The sequence below is a fragment of the Pygoscelis adeliae genome, unplaced genomic scaffold, assembly GCF_000699105.1.
Source record: "Pygoscelis adeliae isolate BGI_AS28 unplaced genomic scaffold, ASM69910v1 Scaffold84, whole genome shotgun sequence".
In the NCBI taxonomy this organism is placed as follows: domain Eukaryota; kingdom Metazoa; phylum Chordata; class Aves; order Sphenisciformes; family Spheniscidae; genus Pygoscelis; species Pygoscelis adeliae.
Genome location: NW_008824754.1, coordinates 105,772 through 132,690, shown reverse-complemented (window position 1 = coordinate 132,690; position 26,919 = coordinate 105,772). Strand labels below are relative to the sequence as shown.

The 26,919-nt window shown below is 37.8% G+C and overlaps 1 protein-coding gene across 1 annotated transcript in view; it reads left to right on the top strand.

Moving 5' to 3' along the window:
* Window positions 1-26,919, top strand: part of TMEM135 (transmembrane protein 135) — a 174,991-nt gene that overhangs the window by 96,701 nt on the left and 51,371 nt on the right. The window contains 1 exon segment of the mRNA XM_009323476.1: window positions 13,783-13,829. Coding sequence (XP_009321751.1) covers window positions 13,783-13,829 — 47 coding nt within the window.

Sequence of the window (26,919 nt, the reverse complement as noted above, 5' to 3'; positions counted from 1 at the left end):
CTCATCAGCTTGTAGTAGTATTGCAGTGACCCAATCTTAGACAATCTTAGGCTTCAAATATAGAGTTGAAGTGTAGATTTTTAAATTTGGTTCAGTATGGTCCAGTGGTATACTATAAAACTCTTGCATGTGTTGCCGATGAATATCCTGAACCCTGTAGCATGTTAACAATGAATATAATTATACATATATAAAAATATCTGAAAGTTTAAAATGATAGCAATTTTGCAGGTTGTCTGTAGTTCTGAAGTGAATGAATATTTAAAACAGCAAGAACAAAGCCCTGTGTAGCATTTTGGGGGCCCAAATTCAATGAAATGGGCCTGTTTCAGCTATTTCAGAAGTATTTTACTCTGATGTAACATGGTGAATCTAAAGAAACGTGGAAAAGTTTACTCCTTGTAGATCATATATTTTAAAGGTGTTCCTGGCATAATTTAGGATAAAATTGGAGTTAAGTGTAGAACAAATGCTAAAGTAGATTTTTCTTAGCATTTGAAGTTTCTTCAGAATGTGTGTGTAGGTTTGGTGTTGTATTCAGAAGCATTGCACGTTATTTAGGGTGTTATTTGACATAAAGTAATTTTATTTTTCTGTTTTTTCCTCAAGACTAAGCTGCATGTACAACATACATCTTAACTGTAACTGTTTTCAGCGATTTTATTGAAAAATAGCAGGCCAAAGGGAGGAGATGGCTTCCATGTGCAGTCAGAAACTTCTTCTGGTGATGGGGGCACTAATTTTGGCCTCTCTTTACCACCCAGCTGCTGATTTCAATGGATCTTGCAGGAATGTAATTCTCTGAGACGTGTTGCTTCGCTGAATTGGGTTGAAACCAGGCTATAAGTTCTGGAGGTAATATTCTGTGTAAGTTTGTTAATTGCCCAGAGTTAACGGTTAAAAATGTAGTTTCCTTGCCTGTGTCAGACTAGCATGCAAACTAATATGGTCAGAAAGAGGAAACTAATTGTAGGGCTTTTTTGATTTCTGGGATTAAGAAATGAGGATCACTTCAGCTAATGGGAGAAAGCTGGTAAGAACAGTTTTTGTGTGAAACAGAATTTCAGTTTCAAGTTTTTGAGGTAATATTATTTCCTGATAAAAGTCTACACTGGTCCAAGTCAAGTTAGGAACACGTTTGTGCAACTTGAGGATGGTGAAAACAATGCCAGAGAATAGTTGCAGTTGTCCAGAACTGGGCATTTTAAGTACAAGAAACTTATAGTTGAAATCACACTGATAAGAGAACCATGAATGCTAAAGGAAAGGAAAAATGAGGCAAGGCAACTAAATAACTCATGCAAAAGATGATAAAGCCAGGAATAAAAATTAGCCTTGGTGCGTACAAGTTAGATTTGGGAATTGAATGAGAATTAGATAAGCTCAATGATTTGATACCATTGCACTTCTAATTACATTCACTTATATTCATTCTTTGGTTGTAAATACCCTGAAAAGTTATATTACACTCAGAGCTGTAAGTGGGGAAAGGTGAAACAGCTGCTAAATCCCTATAGAAATACCAAAATACCCGAAATGAAAACAACCTGACACAAAATCAACCTTAATTATAGATACATGAAAGAGTATCTACATTATTTTTCTCAAAGTCATTTGAACAGAAACAGATGGGTGCAGACCACACAGTCTATGAGGGTTAATCACTGAGGTATTTTACTCACTGGAAGTTACTGGGAATATTTGCATGTGTAAAAAACCACTAATGAATGCAAGATCAAGTTATTGTTCGGGAGTGCAAATCAACTTTTGAAATCTGTTTGCGTTCTCCAACATCTACATGACTGAATTGCAATTGTATTACTTTGGCACTAGTCTAAGCTATTTATTATTGCATTAAAAGCATAATGTAAAGCTAGATTTGTTACATTATGTGGCATTCTTTGTTCCAAGCAGTTGGACATTTTCTCTCCAATTTGTGTTAATGTATCATTGATTTAGAAAAATCACTAGGCAAACAGATATATCTTTTTTTATAAACAAGGGGAAAAAATACTTCTTTTTGTAATGTAGTTCAGTACAGTGTGGTTCTATATAGAGTCTGTATGCAAATGCAGTTTGCTAGGCTATTCTAGGATCTAGTACTTCACCAACTCACAGAAGAGTTGAGGTTAGAAGTCACCTCTGGAGGTCAACTAGTCCAGCCTCCCTCCTCAAAGCACAGTCTACTGGAGCAGGTTGCTCAGGGCTTTGTCTGATTGAGTTTTGAGTACCTCCAAGGATGGAGGCTTCGCTGGGCCTGACCACTCTCACAAGAAAAAAGGTATTTCTTAGATTTAAACAGAATTTCATGTATTTCCCCTTATGCCCATTGCCTCCTTTCCTGTCACTGGGTGCCACTGAGAAGAGGCGAACTCAGCCTTCTTAGTTCACCCCACCGGGAATTTATTTATACACATTGCTAAGATCCCTCCCTGGGTCTTCTCTTCTCCAGACTAAACAACCCCAGTTATCTCAGCCTCTCCTCCAAGCCCTTGATCATCTTTGTGGTCCTTCACTGGACTCTTTCTGGTGTGCCCATATATATACATATATATATATGTTTATATATTAATTTTCACTCTCATGAAGCTTGTTCTTCTCAAGGATATTGACTTTTAAAACATTAACTATATTAATTCTCTTTGTACATGGTATTGTTGGTGAGGTATTGGTCAAGAATACTCCCCTAATTTTTGCTTCATTCCATAGTTTCAACACACCTTTGTTGGGAAGAGGAAGGGGTTTTATTTTGTTTTGTTAATAGATCTCTGAAGAATTTGATCAAATACCATAGGTGCCTTACCACAGTTAGCTTTCTATGAGCTAGAGACTGTTTATATCTGAAAGGCAGAGAAACTTGAACTATTTCAGTTTCTGAGTGCCTGAGCACTGTGAAGGATTACAAGTGACCATGTGACTCCACTTCGTGTCTAATCATTCTCACAGCGGGAGGGTATCGAGTTGTTCTTGTGTCCTGCCTTACTGTGTGTCTGTCTTACTCCTGGTTCTCGGACAGAGACAACCTGGGTATTTAAACAGAGCTGGACATATGCTTTTACTGACTGATAAATGTTTTGGATTTGTTTCATGGAGAATTTTCTATATTCCCTGCTTTGAAAAGCTCTATCTAAGAAGGCTTTCTAGTTCACAAGCACTAGGAAGCCTTTTAAGAGAGAGGATTTCTTTTTGATCTATGCTTGTTTTTTCATATGAAAATTTTTCATTAGTCAAATTCTTGACTTTCAAAAACTTGTAGAGAAATTGTCTTTGTGAAAACTGTACCTATCGAAAAAATACAGTCAACATAACTGCAAATATTCCTTGGTAATTAGAAATGAACTATAAAATCTGCTGAATGGCTGTTAGTTATTATCTTAAAACACAGTAATGAAAATCAAGGTTTCAAAAGTCATCAAAGTGCACGTCCACCCAGGCAGGCCTAATTCAGCAAGACTTGCCCTGCTGAGGGCATGCTGGTTTTCTCAAGAGGCCTCCAAAAACAAAGCAAATGTAGAAAACAAAAAAGCCCCCAAACCTCCAACTGTCTGAGTATTAAAGTCACGGTTGGGGGGCTTAAAGCTGAGCTATGTCAGGAAATGGGAAATGAACTGAAAATATGGCAGTGTCATGTTTAATACATTGCTTGTGGTGTGTAAATCGAGAATTTACCATGTCTCATCGCAAAAATTGTCTCTTGTAGGGACTAATCACCGAAGCTGTTCATTTTTCCCTTGTTGATCAGAATCCAAGAGTAACCTTTCAACAGCAATCCATTTGACAGTGTTTCTGTTCGTGTTTGAATGTACTGATGCCGTCTATCAAGGTACAGTTTTAGGGGAGGGGCACTTGATTGTGCGAGGCAGGGTGTGCGAGCACGTGTGCCACTGTGAGCAGAACACAGACCTCAGGCGGGAACATGTTGCAGAAGCACCGAGCACGATCCTCCTAATGAGCCACACCAAGCCGCTAGCTTTTATGCTTTTTTCCCCCCATGCTGGTAAATGCAAAATAAGGAAAAACAGCTGCTACAAAAGGTTTGTCTTGAAGAAGATACATCTAAATGTTATTTTCAGAATATAAAGATGATGCTTACATCCTCCTCCTCCTTGATTCTGATGCAGTGTCTGGGTGGTCAGTGGAGATGTGTCATTGACTTCAGTTAATTTGGGGGCATTTCATACAATAGTAACTTAAAAATGAGCTGTCTTTAAGGAAGCATCACGTCTTTCAATTCTATTTATCCCCTTTAAGTGTAGGTTATGCATGTGATACTCTACATGTCTCTGTAGTGAGCAATTGAGTCCATAGTGTTATCCAACCAGATGCACGGGGAAAAAAATAAATTTGCTTAATTTAAATACACCTTACACTACGGGAGAAAAAAAAAAGACTTGATTTTTTAAAAGTTGTTATCTTTAGAATATTTGTTGTGATTCATTCTTAGTATTTTGTTTCAGGAAGGTAGTTTCTTGTTCGTGTGATATGTTGGCTGGAGTTTCCTCCTGCTCTTTTCTTCCTCTTGTAATTATTACTAAGCCAGACAACTATTTTTTTTAATTCAGGAAAGAGCAGCCCTCTCAAATAATTTGATGTCTCTGTTGCCCTAAGGTATTGTACTTACTTTCTGTGTATATATATTTTTGTGTGTGCGCTTTTTTCTAGTTAGATACTATTTGAAATGAGAAGGTGGCTGTGTGGCAGCCTAACAGAATGATGTTTTTACAGCTGATAATTGCGGGTTTATGTTTTATAGCCTGGGATGTGACTTGGAGACCTGGGAGTACCAGAATATACAGAATAGGATTGGAGGTGTGTCACCATTGCTCGGTGTTGGAGCCGCCTGCCAGTTGTGTTTCAAAGGCTTGATTAGTTTGAGAAGTGAGCCCGGACCAGCTCTTCCAATATGATATGCTGTAAAATAGCTCTTCTTCACTCTTTTAGGAAGGCGCAATAGTAAGGTACTGCTGTTTCATTTCTCAGTTACTTTTTTTATACTTCAGTCTCTCAAGCGTTGTGTGTCCTTGAAAGCAGTGGACTCTCATCAAGAGCTTTAAGAAAGGCTGTTTCGTGGCTCTGTTACAGTATGTTGTAGCATTGTTTGTTGTAGTTAAGATAACATAAAAAATGGAGGGAGACTTGACAAGTGTTTTGTGAGAAAACAAATGTAGGGTGTTGAAGTGCTTAACTATATGTATATATACGGAATTTGTGAACTAGAAAACCAAGGGTTTAATTTTCTCTTTTATTCTTCCATACTCTTCTGAGACTGGCAGGTGCTCCCTGTCTTGGCTCAGTTACCTTCTACATTTGCCAATTGTAATCATTTAATCATGATCAAACGACAGTGCTTTAACATGAATCTATATAATCTCTTGTTTAATAACGCATACTGGTGTTTCTTTTGATTTTATCAGCCTAGAGATTGCTTGAGGCTTGCTGGCAGGAAAAAATCAGGAGCCTTTAATAGCTGAAATGGTGTAGGTGTAGCTAAATTGGCCCAGTGCCCAGTAAGGATCTGACAAATTGTTTTCTACATTTTCGTAAAGCCTGTCAATTTTAAAGCAGCAGCAATGTTGCATTGCTTCAGAAGTTACTTAATTTCAACTAGAAAAATAATCATTATGTGGATGACCAAAGTTATGACGAGTTTTTGCCAATACTTCTGATAGCTCGTGAAATTCTCCCCAAATACGGTGGATTTCAAGTAGAGGAGGACACCAGGTGCTATAAAGATTTTGATTTAACAGGGTTTACTATAGAAAGAAGGTAAAACATTGCATAACTTAAATGTCCAGAGAGAGATGGTTCCATTTTAGGGTTATCAATTGGCATATGTCTTTTGGGATCACTAGAAATTCAAGCTTGGTAAAAAATAACCACCATTTTCCATAAGTTGTTATGCTTTTGTACAAAACGGAATTACCTGTTTTCAACATGAAATACCTTTATATCTTTGTTTTAAAAACTTGAATGATGACGTTTATGCGCAGGAACTGTGTGACTTCTTTAAGAAGCAATGGCAACACTGGGAAGCTCATTCTTGCTACTCACTGCAGTTCTTAGGAATTGAAGGGTGCTATTAATAGAAAAATAAGGGCTAGTATAAAGATTACTATTTAAATGGAAATTAAAAAAAAAGTAGATCACAATTTTTTAATTAGTGTGTAAAAGAGAAGAGAGAGTATATGACTTCAGAGTAATCAGACTGTGCCAAACTGTCTGTAGATAGTTGTACCCAGCAGGTACTGACAGTAATATTTGATTATGGTGCACGTGTTTTGTTAGATCTGTGTCAGATCTTGGACTTGGAGTATTGGTTGTTCCAGACCTGTACATGCTTGAGGAAACTCAAGAGTGCTTTGCATTCCCCGTTGGCTCCTTCCGTCTCCGTGGGGGATTGAAATACAAGGATTTTGTGGCTAAATACAGAAATTAGTTGTTCAAAACACCCTGGCCCTGTCTAAGAGACTGTTTGGTCCTCTGAGGTGCCATCTATGAGACACAGAGAGGAACGAGGGACTCTGAGACATGGAAAGCTGGATGGTTGCAATAATGCTGGAGCTGCTGCAGGATTTGGGAGTGTATTTTCCCTTCAGCCTTCGCTATATTTTCACTATAGCCTTAATACGTCATTGGACAGATCTGAAGTATGTATTATATTCAATACTGAAATTTAAATAAAGAGCAAAGGATTCAGAAGCTTTTGCTGAGGTGTGTAGAAATGCTTGTTTTAGTGTACGTAGTGTGTTCATTTAAAATACACACGCTAATAATACTGTTTTCATGAATGCGGACACCACAGGAGACCATTATAATCATCTAGTCATTTACTGGTTAAGACTGGCCAGTGAATCTTACCACATTGTGCATCGAGTGTACAACTCATGGTACACAAAACAGTCTAATCGTATTTGGTTAATTAATCTTACTAACCGGAGGAAAAGTTGCCATCTTACTAGTCTGAATTTGGCAGATTTCAGGTTCTCACCGTCATACGTTTTTTTCTGTCAAGCTAAAGAATAGTCTTTGCTCATGCAGGCTCTTGTAGTGATACTCCAACCACCTCTGCGTCTTCCCTTGAATAAGCCAAAAGCATTGAGATACTGGCATCTTTAGTTTTATTGAAAGTCATGTATTCTGGACATTAAATTGCTCTTTGTAGCTGCCTCTTGTTTTTTGTTAGCTCTCTAGCTGGTGAGAATAACGTTATGATAGCATTGCTATCAGTGCGCTAGCCCAAAAAAACCAGCAGTCTAAGAGGTGGGAAAATGTGATGGGGGCACAATAAAAACCTCCCCAAGTGATTTTTACTCACTTGGGACAGTAAATAGAGAACTAAGGCGGAGAGTGGGAGAACAGATAGAAACTAGTTCGGTGCTCAGGAAAGCCACTTGCCAAACCCATTGCTGATATAATCTAGTAGTAAGTGGCTGCTACAGCCTTCCTCTGCACCGTGTCAGAGTGTAAGTGCTGCTTATAGCAGTGAACTCCAGTGGTATAGCTGATATTATTAGCAGCTCATGGGTTTAGGGCTGAAGTCCTGCCCTTTAGTCTCATACAGGTGAAGATGTAGCTGTCATCTGTAAGAACTGCCTTGTCAGCAATGGTGACTAATTCCATCAGGTAATTATTTAGTATGATAATTTTTTGCCTGGGGCATTAAATAATACTAAAAAGTAACTACTTGCATTAGTAAGAGTGATCATCAGCTCAGATTTCAAGTGGCTGAACATAATGAAACGTGACATGTATTTTCACATAACTTCTTTCTATATGACTTCTGGTATCTTTGTCTAATTAATCAGAAGGATTCTGTGATTTCTATCCCCTTTAACTACTATAAAATTAAAGAAAGGTTTATGGATTTTAACCAGATACTTTGTTACTGGAAAAGAATAGCACATAAATTTTATAAAGACATTTCATTGATTAGGACACTACGGTTTACATTATGTAATGTGCAGGCAGAAAAGAGGTATTCCATGCACATTTAGTTCCTTGATCTTGGAGTACAAACCCATTACATTAATCTGCATGTCTAGTTCCATTATTTTAAATTTTTTATTTTATAAGAAGGGAGCTTGCTTAAGAGATGATCTTCATGCTAAGAGCTGTAGATAGCATTTTTATTGGAGCAATAACATGTCTTGAAATAAAATTCAGGAACCACAACCATCAGTTGAAAAATTCCTATGATTTACACCAAAATATAATTATAATGCTGTTTGTGTAGCTCTGTGGATTTACGGGTAAAGCTAGGTTTTTCTCAGTAGACCAAATAATACATATGGAAAAATAGTAGTAAGTCCACTTTCCCTTCTTTGTAACTTTTGGAAGAAATTGGGTCAAGTAATAATTATTGGAGGGACTTCTTTTAACTGGTCTGCTAGTCAAATGTCATCAGGGTTTTTAATTTTCCATGATTTTTACCAATAAAATTTTCCTTGGACAGACCTTAGCTGACAGTTCTTTTTTCTGTAGCACACAGCCTTCAAGAACTAGGAGTAGTAACTTTTTTGTTTTTTTGTCATTGAGCGTAGGTGTAGCTCTCGCATGCATTGCAAAGTGATTGATCAAGAACGTGATGGTTTTCAGGCTTCGTGAACATGCTTGAAGTCAAGTGTTGATGTGCCAGTGGTTGAAACAGCCTCAGGTCTTCTGTGAGCTGGATTTAACACTATTCAGTGTTGAACTGTAGCTCCAACACTCTAAATTCTTCTGTTGTGGTTTAACCTCAGCCAGCAACTGAGAACCACACAGCCGCTCACTCACTTCCCTCCCCGCTGGCTCCCCCCCCCGGTGGGATGGGGGAGAGAATCAGAAGGGTAGAAGTGAGAAAACTCGTGGGTTGAGATAAGAACAGTTTAATAATTGAAATATAATAATAATAATAAAAAAAGAATATACAAAGCAAGTGATGCACGATGCAATTGCTCACCACTCGCTGACCGATGCCCAACCAGCCCCTGAGCAGCGGCCCCCCCGGCCAGCTTTCCCCAGTTTATGTACTGAGCATGACGTCCCATGGTATGGAATGTCCCTTTGGCCAGTTGGGGTCAGCTGTCCTGGCTGTGCCCCCTCCCAGCTTCTTGTGCACCTCCAGCCTTCTCAGTCGGTAGAGCATGGGAAGCTGAGAAGTCCTTGACTGGTGTAAGCATTACCTAGCAACAACTAAAACATCGGTGTGTTATCAACATCATTCTCACCCTAAATCCAAAACACAGCACTGTACCAGCTACTAGAAGGAAAATTAACTCTATCCCAGACAAAACCAGGGCAGCTTCTACCAGCTGATATCACTGATCTGTCCCTTTTCCCTCCTCCTGTCTTCATTTACATGGATTACGTGTATCTTCAGGGCTTTTTAATTACAAGGTCTCTGTTACTTTACCACAGACTTCAGTCCTACTCTTTATTCTGGCTGTATGGGACGACCAGCAGCTTCCGATCAGAGACTTTTTTTACCCCAGGAAATCAGACTATAATGAAAATGCTTAAGGAAGATACATGTAATCTTGCGAATAGGCAATATGCATGAAAATTCAGAATACACGAGACTTGAGAGTAGTTTTAACAGTTTTGTCAATGTTATTTTTCCTTTCTCTGGTCCAAGATTTCTATGTGGCTGTGAGGGCAAGTTATCTGTGAGCTGCTGCTGCTGGTGTTCCTGGGGCTGCTGGTGTTCCTGGGACTGGTGGTAACCACTTTCAGCCAGAGCTTTTTGTTTTGTGTTCAGAACTGGGAACTGCTGAATGTTCCTTTGTGATACTCTTTATACGAGGGCTAAGCTTTCTTTGGGGGGGGAAAGGTCTTTGTCAGCCAACAGAGATCTGGGAAAAGTACCTCTTAAGTTTTGTCAGCAACTTTCCTCTTTGTTCATTAAGTTTTAGTATAGTACAGTAAAGTACAATGTAATCAATCAAATTGCAGTGCTCACCTTACCAAATATGCTAACCTGTCCTGGAGCATAGGGATTTTTCCTTGTAACCTGTGCACCTCTCTTTAAAAATGTTCAAATATTTAGTGTGTATCATTCTCATTAGAAACATGTAGGTTGTCTGCTTGTTGTATCTGTTGCAGCTGGAAAGTTTCAAGGTCTGTGTGTTGCCAAGCACAATTTGTTGACCTTGTATCGTAAATGAAAAAGTGATGGACTCTGCAGGAAAAATCCCAAATGAGACTTCCTGCTCACTAGATTTTAAGGCTTAAATTCACTCAATATTTAGAGTTGTGTTTCTGTAAGCCTTAGTATTTTTTCTCTGTGATGTCTTACCTCCTCAGCATTATGGACTCTTTTAGAAGCAATTCTACAGAGCTTTCCACAGCCTCGCATTGCTGGTGCCTATTTGTGTTCTGCGGAATTTGTTATACTCTTGTACTGCCTATGCAGTTGTTTCTTCTCATGTTTTTTTTGTGTATGTGACTTCTCCTGCCAAGTACTTCATACTTGTTTTTATTGAATTTCGTCTTGTTGACTTTGGGCAATCCAATCACTTTACGTGAAGACCTGGCCTCTAAAGTATGTTGTGAATTTGTGACATAATCTCTGTTCCATCATTCAAATCATTACTGAAGAGGGAAGCAAAACCTCTTTGGGTGACCTCAGTTAAAATACCTTTTAGTTTCATAATGAACTGCTATTAGAGTTTTCTCCTGTAGTGATCTTGAGCATCTCTGTGCCCACTTAATTAATTAACATATGCAACTACCACAAAGGTGCATCAAAGCTCAGACAAATTATACTTGCTCCTTTCCTTAAAACATCTGTCAAAGAAGAAAATTAAAATAGTTTTAATTTACTTGTTTATTGTGTTGGTTGTTTTTTACCGTCTTGTTATCTAGATGTTTATAAACTGTCTGTTTCAAATAATTTATTCTAGTATAGTTGTGGATATTAGAAGTGGCCTGGTTGACCATCTAATATTCCCTGAACTTCTCGTTTGCAAAAATTGGTACCAGTTTCCTGTTTTCCACCTGGCCAAGGTCTTCCACATCTTATTTTTTTTCAAAGAATATTTTTAAGTTCTGGAAGACATCTGATAACTATAGGGTTTGATTAAGCAAGTTCTGTAAGTACTTTAAGTTGCTTGGATTTTGCCAAATAGAATATGGATCATAGACAAATTGGTGATAGGTGGATGGTGAGGTGGACTGAAAACTGGCTGAGCTGAACTGGCAGGCTCGAAGGGTTGTGATCAGCAGCACAAAGTCCAGTGGGAGGCCAGTCACTGGTGGTGTACCCCAGGGGTCCATAGTGGGGTCAGTAGCATCTTCACTAATGACCTGGATGAGTGGACAGGAGGCTGCACCCTCAGCAGGCTTGCAAATGATACAAAACTGTGAGGAGTTGTTGCTGCACCAGGTAGTTGTGCTGCCATCCTGAGGAACATCAACAGACTGGAGAAATGGGCCGACAGGAACCTCATGAGGTCCAGCAAAGGGAATTGCCCAGTCTTGCCCCTGGGGAGGAATAACCCCAGGCAGCAGTGTATGCTGGGGGCATCTGGAAAGCAGCTTTGCAGAAAAGAACCTGGGAGTCCTGGTGGACACCAAGCTGATCATAAGCCAGCAAGAAGCCCTTCCAGCAAAGGAGGCCACCAGCCTCTTGGGCTGCATTAGAAGAAGCATTGCCAGCAGGTCGAGGGAGGTGACCCTTCCCCTCTACTCAGCCCTGGTGAGACAAATCTGAAGTGCTGTGTCCAGTGCTGGGCTTCCCAGTACAAGAGAGGCATAAACATGCTGGAGTGAAGGGCCACAAAGATGATTAAGGGCTTGGAGCATCTCTCATACAAGGAGAGGCTGAGAGAGCTGGGATGGTTTAGCTTGGAGAGGAGAAAGCTCAGAGTGCATCTTAGTGATGTACACATGTATACTTGTTAGGTTGTTATGAAGCTCGTCTAAGAACAGAAAAAAGGGATAGAAAAAGAGACTATTTAATGGAGTGTTTTTAATATGCAAAGGCATACTTTTTTTCCCCCCCAGAAAACTGTTTTTTTGCCATTTCTCACTTATTTCTCAATATCATTGCTCGGGCTGTCAAGGCTTCTTGTCCCTTCTGTCTCCCAGAAATGGCATCCAAAGAACTGATGATTATTGTTTGGATGATTAAATACGGTTTGAACTTTGAAGGGTTAGGGCAGATCTTTTTAAGTAGAACTCGGGTTTAAATGTAAGTCTGCTGGTGCTGCTAGTTTGAACTGAAATATATAATTGTCCTCACTTTACCCTAATGATTTCATATAAAACTATTTCAGATGTTCACATTTTTGATGCAGAATAATAAAATATGATAGTACTGGTGAAGGAAAAGGAAAAAAAATGGGTAGTTTACACAGTAAACATTATAATGTCTTGTGTGACCTAATTTTAAGTCACACACCAGAGGACTTAGAAAAGGGAAGTAGTCTCATTGTAAGATTTTTTTCCTCTGAAAGTCATTGTAAACTTTTCCTATTCAAATTTTTATCACACTTTCTGATCTATATCAACATGCAGCAGCCTACTGTTCTGCGTGTTTATAACCTTCAAATATGCACTGCTGCCAGCATTTCCATTTCTTTTCACTTAAGCTATCTGTATCCTATCATGATCAAAACTTCTTGAACCCTTGAAAATAAGTGCAAGTGTTTTCTAAAACACTTGCAATTTTTCTGTAAGGTTTTTGCCTCCTGAATGATGGTACGAATATGGGCCAGTGTATCTAGAACAAAACAGTATTTTCTTGCTCTCCAGCTGTATCTGGCAAAGACGGCACGGAGTAAGGCAGGTTATGAATTTAAAGCATGGTGTAGTTGTTCCTGAAACAGTTGTATGTACAAGCAGTTCTACAGTCAAGGTACAACGGCTTGTTGGTATCTCAAGAAGGATGCCTTCATCCTTTCTCCGCTTCTCCGCTCCTGGCACGGAGATCCCCCTCCATCCCTTTTGCCTGTGCCTGCTCTGGTGCCTTTACACCCTTCTAGTGATCTCCTTATCTCACCAAATTGGCATAAAACTCTGCAAAGTTTTGGTTTACTTTTTTTCCCTCCTTGAGGTCGTTTTCTTCAGCATTTTTGGGTCACTGTGCAGGTGGTAAGGGGGATGTAAGAGCACTGAGCTGGGAGCAGAGGGAATGGGAGGAAGAAATAGGACATTCCCCTTGCTGTGCTAGAGAGCTGCTAAGTTTGCTCACTGACTATTTCATAATCTAGAGCAAGACTGGATTATTCCAAGTGAATTCAACACGAAGGTAAACTATTAGAAAGGATACTCTTATTTGGGAATAGAATTATCTACTCTCAGACTCGCTCGAAAGCGGTTAAGCAGAAGCAGCTGTCTGTACAGATGTCTTAAATGTCCTGCCTTTTAAACTGAAACTAGCAATATATTTGAATAAATCACAAAAGCAAAGACAGTCAAAAGATAATGTTTAAATTTCCATTCTACTGCTTTATTGCTTTCATTCTATTGATTTATTATTTTTTCCCTATTCTATTGTTTTATTATGATTTTATTATTTATTATTTTATTCCAGACTATTTTAAGTGGCATCATTTGCTGTGTCTCTTGTCCCACTACCCCGGTTTGGATTTCATATTGTTTTTAACTTCTACAGGAATGGCTCAAAGTCCACTGGAAACAAGAGAATCCTTTTTGGTGGATTCAGACAAGCTTTCATTCTGGCCCATCAAGCGTATAAATAAAGTGTAACTTTTATAGTAACAGTTGTAAAATCTTCATAATCCAGAACATGCAGTAGTAGTGTGATGTTTTATGTAATAACACTCTTTTTCCTTCTTGTAGGTCCTTTTGTTCTGCATCACAGCTGCTCTGTTCATGTTCTTTTTCAGGTATGTTGCTAGTATATCTATTTATGTTTGTAAAGATTATTTTAAACAGCATTTCTAAGAGCTTACTTCATTTTTGGTATTCATCTGAAAACTTGTATATTCTCAACTCAAGCTTTCTGAATTAAGTAGAGTGCTTCCACGGCGTTAAAAACCTGGTGCTGTGAACATAGTTGGCCTAAAAAAGGGAAATGCTGAGTTAAATGCTTTAAATCTTCTGGAGATTATACTGACTACTTAAGGAGCCTCCTCTCATCTCATAATTAAGACCCTGGAGATCTAACATGACATAGCATGAAAACGGCTGAAACACTGCTTTTCATATGTGTTCTTAAATAGCTTATGGCAGGGAAGATAACATTTTTTTCTTCTGGTGAAAATAGAGGAGAATAGGAAAATGAGATTTTACACTCTTAAATAATATCAAATATTTGACATGCGTGCAGGTGTAACTACCGTCTTTTAATTTTAGTAAACCAGTTTCACATATGTTTTCACAAGTTATCAGTTGTATTCCTTTTTTAAAACATAAAGTAGTGGGGTCAGATGAGACACTCATTTTAATAACTTCTTTCTCGGTTTGCAAGATATGTGTAATAAGTAATCTACCTTGTCATTGTTTCCCTTTTAAATACCAGACCTCTCAAATTTTCTTTATTATATCTCAAGCTGGAAAGTTGCTTGCTAAAGGAACCTTTGACTACAACCCTTTGACTTAGAATTTTCTGTGGCATGTAGCCATCCATGGTTCTTCAAGCCGTATGATCCCCTGGTAATTGCAACACTCTGGAAGCTGCAGCTTGTTTTTCATAATTCCATTACTTACGAATTACTTACGGATATTGGCCAAGAACAGTCTGTGGATAGAGGAGAGCTGTTAATTTAAAGGATTTGAAGAAGCATTCCTCCTTTCATCTACCACCCATTAAGACCCGTGCATTGGCAGTCTTCTCCTTGCTTTATTTTCTTCTACTTCCCAGAGTCGTATGGCCTAAGAGCCTCAGAGAATTTGACTTGTAAGGTTGAAGTTAGACACCTGTCTGCATGAATGCCGATTAAACCAACGCAAAACACAAAAATGCTGGTCAAAGCTGTAAATGTTGTATGATTTTGGAGGAAGCTAGTTGTCTCCTGTCTATGTCTTTGGTAATGAACCAGTGTTTTAGAGACAACCTGGAAGTTAAATGAGAACTGACCAGAGCCCAGAGGTATTTGGCGAATTCCTTCCTGACCTGACACAGCAACGCTGACAATTGAATGGGCTCCAAACCACTTTCTCTTCTAAAATTAGTCCCTCCATACCAGAGTTGATGGTTATCCTGTTGAGCAATCGTCAACAACATTTAATTCCTTTGTCTCTGGTGTTGTAACAGAGGAATTAAAATACAGGACCAGGAGGTTATAGGTCCATTAGTTTAACTCTCAGAAAAAAAAATAAAAATTTTTGTTTGTAAACACAAACTAAAACAGTAAATCAAAGTAGATTTATAAAAAAATAATTAGCACAGACCAATTTATTTTCTTTTTTCTTTCTGAGTGAAATCAGTTTTGTGTTTAGAACTTCTTTACAGTGATTCATGTGGTAAAAAAAAAAGTAACCAGCTGTAGATGGTCTGTGTGAAAATACCTTTGGGGAAGCACAGAACCCCCAGGATAATATGTGGACAGAGTTGTTGTCAGAGGTTGACTGTCAGACAGAGGACGTATTGACTGTGTTGACAAGTACCTACTCAGGTCCTCCATTGTTTAATATTTGCATATTTAAATAATGACAAAGATAACAGTGGAAGTGGTGATTACGTGTGTAGGTAAAATGGCTGGCTGGGAGCTGCAGTTACTTTGCAGAACAGACTTGGAATTCAGATAGGTGCAAACTGGAGATATAATCTGAAAAACTATAAAGCTGCTCAGTAATGACAAGGTTGAGGTAATACATTTACAGGTAAGGAGCTGTGGAGAATCAAATGGTTTGGGAGCAGTTCACTGAAAAAAGACCCAACAGCAGTTGTCACACTCTGCCAGCTGAGTGTAAGTCAACAATGTCACATTCCTGTAACAAGGGAAACACCGTGACGGGATGTATAGGGCTTGTGAGGTACATAAAGTTGTCTTTTTGTTGTACTTAAAGCTTAAGAATGCACTTCTCAGTGCGTTTTTGTGTCCGTTTTGATTATTCACCAAGAAGAATATGGAAGAGGCAGAGAAACCTCAGAGTTTCTCCTCCAGTGATCTGGAGTTTGGAAAACATGGTTTATTTAAAAGGATGGATTGTGGTGGTTTGATTTTAAAACAATAAATAAGGGATGGAACAACTGTCTTCACGTACGTACAAGACTGCTGAAAAGAGGAAGAGAATAAATAGTCTGTTCTCACTAGCTAACAGAGCAAGACATTTCTCCTTACAATAATAAATTGCAGCGCGAATGAATTCACTTAGATAGTGGGGAAGGAAATCTTAAGAAAGAAGCGGTGAAAAGACTCTCTGGCGACGCTACAGATTGTCTATCCTTTCAGATGTGTAGGAGCAGATTTTGGATAATACAGGTATTGCCACTTAGGGAAAGGAATATTTGACTTCCTCAGTCTCTTCCACTTCTTGATGCACATCAATGGCTGTCATCTTCTATAACAGATGTATGAATCTTGGTCTATGGAAGTATAGGCAAGTTCTTCTCAATTTATTTGAATATTTCCTTTTCTAGTATAATGAATTTTCTCAGTATCTCATTATAATGTCCATCTTGAATTATTTTCAAAACAAATTCTGTAATGGTCCTTTGGCCAGGCAGTTATAATTTGCTGATGCTTTTCTCTGACTGCCAACCCTTACACGTCTGATTTCTGCCTCCAAAGCAGCAGAAAAGCTCAAAAGCCCGTGTAATGGATCTGGGGAGTTTATTATTAAAAAAATAGAAGTATTCAGATAATCTTCCTATCATTTGGAACAGAAAAGGTTTCTCCAATTTTAAAATGAATGCCCTTTGCTCTTTGTTGGAAAGCTTTGTCCTCACATCGTGTTGACTTGCTACCCCTGATCCTCCTAGCCTATCCCTATGGCAGATGTTTTACACTAGTTGAAAACTTCACCAACTTCAGCCTTGATATTTACCACTCGAGTTTCCCCAGAATTCTGTTGGACTGTTCAAACGTTATTGCATCTACTACAGGACAACAAGAAAAAGAAGGTGCTAAATCTGAAGAGTTAAGAAGTGAGGTTACAGAACTGAAATCATAGAAGAAAAACCAGGAATAATTCCTCCAGAGTAGATAAAGTGAGAAGGGAGTCGGAATGAAGGGTAAATTCAGAAGAGCACTATAGAAAGGAAGAGGGAAGGAGTGACTGAAGAGGGGAAAAAATAAGACCATGTCAGCAGACGGGACAAAAAATAGGAGAATATACTAGGAAAAAAGCAGCTGAAATGCAGATGGTAGGTTTACAAGCAACAAAGTTATATTTACAGACAGAGGAAGCATATTTTAGTGTAGTATTTTTTTCTCTCTTCTCTTCCATCCTCCTTTTCTGGTACTTTTCTCCTACCTTATTACCTCCGTTTTTTTCTCAAAATGCTTCTGCTCAACTCCACTGGAAGTGATGAAATTATGCATCACTCATTTGTGGATAATTGTAGTATACAGTAACTTGTATAGTGCAATCTGTCGTACGTGTATTTAATGCACACACATAGTTAACCACAGTTGAAACAGGATTCTTTCCCCTTCCACGCTTTTTTTTTTCCTCAAAAACTTACATACAGAAGTGTGTCTGGGGAGAGGAACATTCCCAAATCTTCAGGAATTCATTTTCTGGTGACATTGAGCTCCATGGGAACTTAATACTCATAGCTTACTCAAAAAGAAGTCATTTGTGATATCATATGATGTCATGTATGATTTGTTTAAAAATGCACCATTTTTTAAAGTGTCTTGGAACAAAAGCACACTTCTCTTTAATGCTTCTATTTAAAAAAAAAAGTTACAGTTTGCATGGAATTAAGGTTATGGGTGGAAAGGTTTTGATTATACCATGATTTCATGTCATCTTATTTCAGTTTGAATAATTCATGGTACTGGCTGTCCAGAATACCGTCTTAGAATAATTGAATAGAATAAAACGAACAAGCAGGAGGAATCCTATAATGTGTAAAATAAATATTTGTAAAATACAATTGAATTAATGTTATTGTAGTAGCAGTTTTATTTTGAATGTTACACTTTTTAGAAGGTTGATGCAATGGCTGTACTTTTATACATATTTGAAGAAATCCGCATAGCACAAAACTTGCAATCTCTGCACAATAAATGAACACCTACCTATAAATCCTATCCGCATAAACTTAGAAAATCCAGCAATTTGGGTGAACACGTGTTGGCAGACTACAGCACTGGTTGCTATAGCAGTTAATCCTTAGACTATAAACTACCGGTTTATAATAGGCATATGTTAATTCATCTGCTCTGAACCCTAGAAAGGAAAGCTCCACGTATGAGCTGAAACTAGCTATTATGGGAAGTTGGATGTTTCTCATGATTGATTGATCATAAGTTGAGGATAAAGTCTGCCTTCTATAGAGATAAATGTTAAAATGCTATTTTCTGAAACAATAATTTCAGGCAATCAGAAGTTATTGCTGTGATTTCACAAAGCAGAACATGGTGTTTTTCATAATGCACGGTTTGCATAGCTCACAACAGAAAGCTCCTGATCTCTTAATGTTGTTTATATATTATCTATTGATTGAAAATGGATAATGAAAAATACAGTGAAAAGAACATCTAAGAAGCGCAGATGCACTGTCATATACTGCCATTAAGATGGAGTATTGAAACTTGTGTAAAGTCACTGAAAACCTTTAAGAAAGGTCCTTTTGTTTGCAGAGCCCTTTATTCTATCTCATTAATGAAATTGTAGCCTCCCAAATTACAGCTATTTACTCTTCTTTCCCCGTGAAACACATATCCTGTAATTTATTCAGTATTTTCGACATGATATTTCAAAGTGCCTTTATTTTCTTTTAAAAATGTGCGGTACCAGTGCCGTATCAGTCTCTCATTTAATCACCTAAGCTCCCTTTTGTACAGAAGCAACTACTTGAAAGATATTTTTGCCTTTTAACTTTACTGTCTTTTTTTACTGTAGGATAAGCAAGCTTAGTAGTCAGAGTTGCTATTATAAGGGTTTAGTATCAAATAATCTTCCCCTTTCTTACAAAGATTATTTTTAAGTCTTTCACATTTGCTGTAGAATTCCAGGAGTACATTAAAAGTCCTCTGTTATTGAATTATTAGGTAATAAATCAGAAGAAAAAAGCAGATGAGAATTTTTGTCTGTGTTTATGTATGTTTTTTACTATCATTACATAAACATCTCAAAGTTAGTGGTTCAAATCATTGTTTTGGTAACTGTCACGCAACTTGATTTCTTAGGTATTTTGGATGACCTGGTGAGTAGATGAAAACATTCAGTCTCCTAAGAAATGCTATAAATATCAGTTTGTTTTATTTAGTGTGAGCAAAAGTAAAACACGGTATCACAGGAGGGGGTTGTGGATGAGAAGATAACCTTATATGTTAACTGACACTTCCCTGGCAGAGCACAGGGTTTAGAGTTGGGTAGGCTTAGTTCAAATGCAAATATGGGTAGAAAGGTGAGATAATCTATCTTCCGTTTATATACCAATAGAATGAAAGGTGGAAAAAGTATTTTTACTTTTTTATTTTAATGAAGCACTTCTTTTTTTTTTCTCTCTCTCATACTTTTACCAGACTTCCACTGCACTTCACTTTTTCTTTTTTGTCCCTTAAATCTTGCAATGCCATGTAGTATTGTTCTGGTTTTGGTTTGAAGGGAAGTTGCTGCCAAGTTTTGCAGAGCTCTGGTCCTAGCCCTCTGCTGCATTCACAGGAGAGGGAGACTGGTCTCCCCAAACTAACATTGTGTATCCACCTCTATCTCAAAAACGATATAGTAGAGTTAAAGGTATGTTTTAAGCATGTTTTTTAAGTGGAAGAATTTGAGATTTAGATTTTCATACAGGTAAGAAGAATATCTAGACTTACAGGTGTTGCAAAGAAAATGTATATTAGGGCGCAAAATTGCGGTGTCCAGTGAGACACGGTGGGTGTCTTTAGTAGATTCGGGAACCTCTCCTGGCGATGTTCTTGCACCTTCCTTCAATCGTCTGCAGTGGCTGCTGTAAGAAATACGTGAGCAAATCCCACTTTTTCTATTTCTGTGTTCTTACATTTGCAAGTACAAATCACTATTTCTCACCTGTTCATTTGGGTAGTGCTGGAGGAATGGGACAATAATGATATTCATAACATTAAAAGAAATCAGTTCTGATTTCCAGTCTAGCATTAAAGAGAACCTTACAACAATTAGATCTTTAGCATGCCTGTGGCGCCTGTTGTAAATAGGTTTTCAAGATTCATCTTCAACTTTAGGTATCTGTCTGATATATTTAGATTAGGAAATATGAGGAGAAAGATGGGCAAATCAGGAGGGCAATTCCCATCTTGTGTGGGCTGAATTTATGTTGCAGAGCTGCCTCTCTCTAGCTGACGATATAGGTAATTGTTACCAAATTTACTTGCATAAATCTAGGTGGAATAAATCTAGGCTATTGTCTTTCCTTAAAGTTACTTAAAAACGATATTAAAATAATTCTGAGAGGTAGTAAGTGTTAAGAATTCATTAAATGCTGAGAGGTCATGGAAGATGATTTTTCTAACTTATTCTGCATACATGGCTTGTATTATATTTCTATTTCATGAACCCATTTTTTAGCTTTAATACGAAGAAAAAAATAGCCTGTATTCTGCTAATAAGAGCAAAACAGGAAGGGGGCATATATATAAAAGTATATATTTAAGTATTGATTTTTCTGGGTTATCACCAAAGTCTTTGGATGGGAATGACAGGAAAAAGACATCATAGAATTAATTCTTTCCTACATGGAAAAATTATGTCAAATATTTGAAAGCCTCCTTCTGAATTCTAAATAAAATTACTTTAATTTGTAGAGTAATATAAGGTACAAAACTACAGTGAACTTTGTAATTTCTTTAGGTCCTTGTCAAGAGTAAAAAGAGAAACCATTTATGCTTCTGATGCATCCTAGAGATGCATCTCACAAATTGGGAAGGCAATTTAAATTTGCTGTTGTTTTATTTTTATCTTTCAAAAAATACACAACCATGTTATCATTGACTTGTTACTGAATTCCACATGCATTTTTGCTAATATTCATCTGATGTCTGTCATATTTTTTGCCAATTTGGGAATAGCATTTGAAGTATTCCTTTAAATTAGGCATCTGTCAAATAATGTTCAGTTTGATAAGTTTTTTTCCTGGTGCCGTATAAATTTTCTTGAGAAAGTATGTGATAACGATATAGTAAGTTTGGGGATTAGAATGTAACATTAATATTCATGTTTACCTTCTGAATATGTATGTTTGTGATACTGAAACGTTACTAGAGCATACTTTTTTTAGTCTTAAGATACCAGGAGTTGTTGGACTACTTTCCTGAAAATATCCCAAGAGAACACTTTTGACATTTTGATGATGATTGTTAATCGCTCGATGCCTGTTGTATTTACAGTTTCTTCTGAGGAAATGCATGCCAGATCAGTTTATATTTCTTGCACTCATTATTTTACTGTCAGCCATGGTATGGCTGTCATGCCAAGCCAAGCAATGTCAAGAAGTCCATGCCTATCTCCAGATAGAGGTTACAGAGTGCACATCTGTATGCATCGTAGGGAACAAAACCAAACCAAACCCGAGAGTCTATATTGTAAGTTGTAGGTGTTCAAAGGGATAAGCATAAATATCTTTACAGTATCTCAGACACTCCTTTTGATAGTAAGTTTTAGGAGGAGAGAAGCATCTCTTAGAAATGAGAGCAGCTGTTACCTGGTGGCATCCTGGTGCAGAGCCATGCCAGTGCCCGGTGCTGGTCTCTGCCTCCCCCCATCCCAGCTGGCAGCTCCGCAGTCTCTCCTGAAGAGCGGGCGAGAGGATAGGAAAGGTGAGGTAGAGTCTACAACAGCGGCAGAGTTATTATCAGTGGAGACAGATGATTTGTGTCGCTTTCCCTGTGTCGCGGTCAGTTGTTGGCAGTGGCGGTGGGAGCCGAGGGGAAGGAAGGGGCTGGGGAGGAGGCTCTGGCTGGGTGCTGCGTGTGGCGGGGAAAGGGATGCCCCTCTGGAGTGCCTTTCAAAATGTTTTCTTCTTTGAATCCCTCTCACTCCTTTGACTCTGTATACACTTGAGGATGTCTGATGGGCTATGCCGAGTGCCAAAACTGGCTGTTTCCCCTTTACCTGCTCTCGTTATCAGATACGCTGCTTCACCAGGGAAGAAAAGAGAAATGTGAGGAGGGGAGACAGGATGGTATCCGCAGTGAAGGAGTAAGAGGCCAAGCAGGACAGGGTTTCCACCAGCCATGAACCAGCTGTAGCTAAAGGAGTGGGAGAACATGCATGGTTGCATTGTTAGAGCTGTAGTGCAGCTTTGTTTCTTTGGTTTTACTAAAGCTCTTTAGAGAAGGTACTTATTTGAAAGCATATTGGATCATCCAAGTACCTAATTTACAAGTCACCGGGTCATTTTCCCCCCTTTTTTTTTTCTTTCCCTTGATCTAATAGCGAAACATTATATGCCCTTGCAGCACTCTGTGCCTTTGACTCTGTTTTACCTAAACCTTTATTATGCTCAGATGATACCCCAGAATAAAGGTGATTGTTGTCCTTTTGGCTTTTATTTAAAAAGATGGATACTGCCTCAAATCCCTTGACCCACCTTTCTTGTTAAAGGAGGTTTTCCAGTCCCATTCATACTATTTTTCACTTTGTCTTTCAAGCTGAAAAGGTGATAGTGGCTTGAACTAAGTAGGCCTGTATTTTATTGCTGTATTATACTTTTGTCTTCAAACTAGCTCTGTTCTTGAAGGTATAAGCTGTGGTTAGATTAGATCCAAATCAGGAATATTAACCGTGTGGGCTGAAGTCGGGCTGTTTTTTTATTTTCCCGTGGTTAAATCACGCTGCTCCTGATCCTCCAATATGCAGAAAGGCTGCAGAGTAGGCTTTCTTGGCTGTCAGTGAGTGAAGAAAATGCTGTTCTGTCTAATTCCCGTCTCCCCTAGCGTTTTTTGTGGTTGCAACTTTTCATATTAAGATATGCTGATACATCTGTTCCTTAGTAATACACATGTCAAAAGTCAAGAGGATACGCTTAAAGTGGGTGACTTCTCTTTTGTTGGGCTTCACTGCTTTTAAGCAGAAACAAAAACACTTTTACACTAAACTCGGGTGGCTTGCTTTGTCGTTTCCCATGGATTAAGTAGAGCAAATGATTTTACGACTATGTGGGAAGAAAGGAATATATTTCGATAAAAGTATCGTATGTTTTCCATTGCCACTTTGCATGGTACACCTGCCAATTTGCATGCTATAAAACAACTGAAATGGGGATTTTAGTGCTGTGTATACACTTAAAAATGTAACTAAGTAGTCTATAGAAATAATTAGTTTCTTTAGGAGTTAAAATGGAAGACCAGTTATTGCAAATAGTTCATTGCTTTTGCAAAATCAGTAAGTTTACTCTTTTATAGAAAATACTGACTTTTGAATAGCATGTGAAGAGATTAAATTTACTTTTCCATGTTTGGTCACTTTTAGACATATGGTACATAGGCTCCTGGAATTTATTTAAACCTGTTCTTTCCAACAGTAAATCTTGTCCTCGTTTTAACAGATTGCTTTACATGTAGTTGGATCCAGTTGCACAGCCTCCTCAAGAGAGGAAATGCATTGCCTACAGACAAGTGGTACAAGAATTATGGCTATACAATAAGGAGTATTTTTCCACCATTATCACTTTTCAGTGGAGATTCTTTTCTAGATATGTAACAGTGACTCAGTGAACCAGGAAGGTGTTTACCTGCAAGGTGATCTGGTGGTAACGGGAGAAGCTTTTGAGGGCTAAAATTTCAGGCATCTCTGTCCAGAGCCATCCCCAAAGGAAGAAAAAGAGGGTCTCCTCCCCTTCTTTAAGTTTCATCTGTCGATCACAAAGGGCTTTTGTCCTGCTAGCATATCGATGTGTCTGGGCTTTGGCTGTTTCTCATCTTCCTGTCATCCTTAAACGCAAAATAAAAGAAGGGAGATAGCTTCTGGTTCTCAGGCTGTGAGAATAAACTGCTTGTGGCTGCCAGGGACCCCTGTGTCCCAGCTGCCCTGGAATGCCTTCTGCAGGGATGCGATCACTGGCGATGCTGTATGTCACCCGTGTGGCTCCCAGCTCCCGAGGCGGTGGCCAGAACAAGGCTGATACTACAAGTCAGATGATGAGAAAGCAATTGAGCTTCACAGATTCAATTTCTCTCTTTGATCCTGGCATTAAAGTGTCAAGGTCTGTGAGTGGAAGCATAGTGCAGACAAGATTTCCGGCTGCTTTAATCCTGGTGCTAAAAAGATCCATTCACAGGGTGTAGGGATTGGATTTTATTTTTGCAGGATTTCAAAGCTGTTAGATATATTTTGCCTATGTTTATGACAAAACATTATAGAAGGTTAGTTTTTTCCTTCTTTATTTAAATTTTTTTTTTGTAAGATTTTTCTTGTGTGTATACTATATAGTAAAGATTTGGCAGCTAATTGACTTTCCCTTTCATATATATTTGAGGCACTTTATATTTTACAGATGGAATACTAAGGGAGAAGGTTTAAGTAGCCTGCAGAAGGTCAGATAGAAAATTTGTGGTAGCGATGCCTTTGAGGCATAGAGTTCCAGTCCAGTTCTTAAATCACAAGGCTCTCTCTCCTGCATTCTTGTTACAGGACATAATTTGACTTTAAAAAATGGGACATGGTACAGAATTGCTGTCAGAGAATTAAGGTAGGAAGCAGCATATAAGCAGCTGTATAACAAGATAGAGTTTTAAGCCAAATAAATACTAACTCAGTAGATGTATGCTTCATTTCCTTTTTCAGCAGAATCCGATACTTTTATTTTGGCTTTCTGAGAGAGTGAGAACATGAATTTCAGTTTCCTAATATTCTCTTTTCTTTTTAACCAATTTCAAAAGAGAAGGGGAGAAGAAAAATAAAAGGAGCTGAACAACAAACAGACCATGTAACTGTAAAAGTTTCTTTCTTACTTTCTGTCATTACCTTAAGCAATGTTTTCCTGGGGAACTTTACATGTACATTAGGATTCGAGAAATGTACTTTTGTAAAATGGTGAAAGTGAAGTTGATTTAATGCTTTTGTACTCTTATTTCTCTTGTTTTCTTTACTCTCCCCACTCCTTGGCTTAATTTCTTTTTCCCAACTGTTTCCTGTCAGTTCTTCCTGTTTTTGCTGCTGCTCTTATTAAAAATAGTTATCTAGTTTTGCTGATCTGATCTTATTTAATTTAGAAAAACAAAATCCTCCTGATATTAAAGAAAGAAAGAAAGAAGAGATCCCTTTAAGCAGCAGTTATGAAACTTTTAAGAGCAATCTGTTTATTTACAAAATGCATCTAGGAAAAGAGAGTCACACCAAGAATTAAATCATAATTCTTAGAGGATGGATTAGATTTCGGAAATCCCTGCTTGTCATTTGAATGTTACCTGTGTTTATTTGATTGCTACAATCCTTTGTGGAGAAACTGAGCTGCAGTTCTTGCAGACACCATCACCGTCATGAAATACAAGTCCTAAACTGGTAACTCACACTCATCACATGTTTCTGATTTGATAGCAGTCAGGGCAGAAAATCTCCATTTCATGAAAAGCAGAAGGCAATTACATTACATTAGAATCTACATGTTTTGGTACATGTTTTTAAAATAAATAGTCTTTCTGTTTATGTAAGGGTTGCACACAATTAAATATTTTACATGTAACTACTGAGCAACTTGAATATATATTTGTAGTCTAAAGATGACAGTCCCAAATATGGCTTTTAACATGTGACATTTATATTTCATTTTAGAAACAGGCATATTTTTAACTACAGGCATTGGAAATACTTGGAATTCTGTTCCTGTGAGCTAGTTGCTAACTAGAATAGGAAAATAAGAGCTACTTTGTGGTTGGATGCTTGTGGTCTTTCTTTTGGCTTTTGGCCCTAAGATAAAAAAAGGGAAAACACACTAATGGATAATGGTATCAATCAGTGTATCCTGGACATAATTTGAAGGCTGTCAAATGTCTGCTACTTCATAAACATTGAATTACATCATTCTTCTTCATTCTACTTTCTGCTTATACATTATTTTGTTAGAAGAATATAAATTATGTCATAGATGATTTTCACAGACATGCTTCAGTTCATAAAGTCCCAATTTCACAGAAAAAGAAACTGCTGTGTAAAACCAGCTGCTTCTGTGAAACTGAGACTTTATGGTCCATTTCAAATATTCTGAAGAATGAGACATTCTTTATTCTCTTTCATATGCTTAATATACTGACTAGAAGCCATACTGCAAAAGGTTTCTAGTCATATATTTTTAGCCTAAATAATCCTTGCCCCAAAGTAATTAATGTAACAGCAAACTGAAATTCAGAATCTGACTCTGCTCTTACTAACATTAATATCAAACCATGGGTCTAATCATCAGGTGAAACTATGGTTCAGAAATTCAATGGCAAATTGTCAATGGATTTTTAAGAAACTTGAATTTCACTTATGGTGTGAATAAGAGAATTGTATAAGTAAATAGTAAGTGAGGAAAAACCTGAAGAAGCATTGTTTAAACAGTCATATTCATACTTTAGATTTTGCTCTAAAGGGTAAGAATTAATGCATTTTAGGTTAAAATTTATATTTTTTTAAAGTAGGAAGAATACCTTAGGTATTTGAAACGGTAATTCTCTGCTATGTCAGGATGCTGTGAGATATTTTTTTTCTATAGAAATTTGAATGAAAGCATATTTAATTTTTTTCAATGAAACATTAGTGTTTGGCCCAGGATCATGCAAATGCCAAAAATTCTGGGATGGTTCCTGAAATAAATTCTTTGAAGTCCCTTAGAAGAAACAAGGAGTTGAATAACAGTGTGCATAGTTATTGGTCAAGAATGAATTGTGTCAAGTC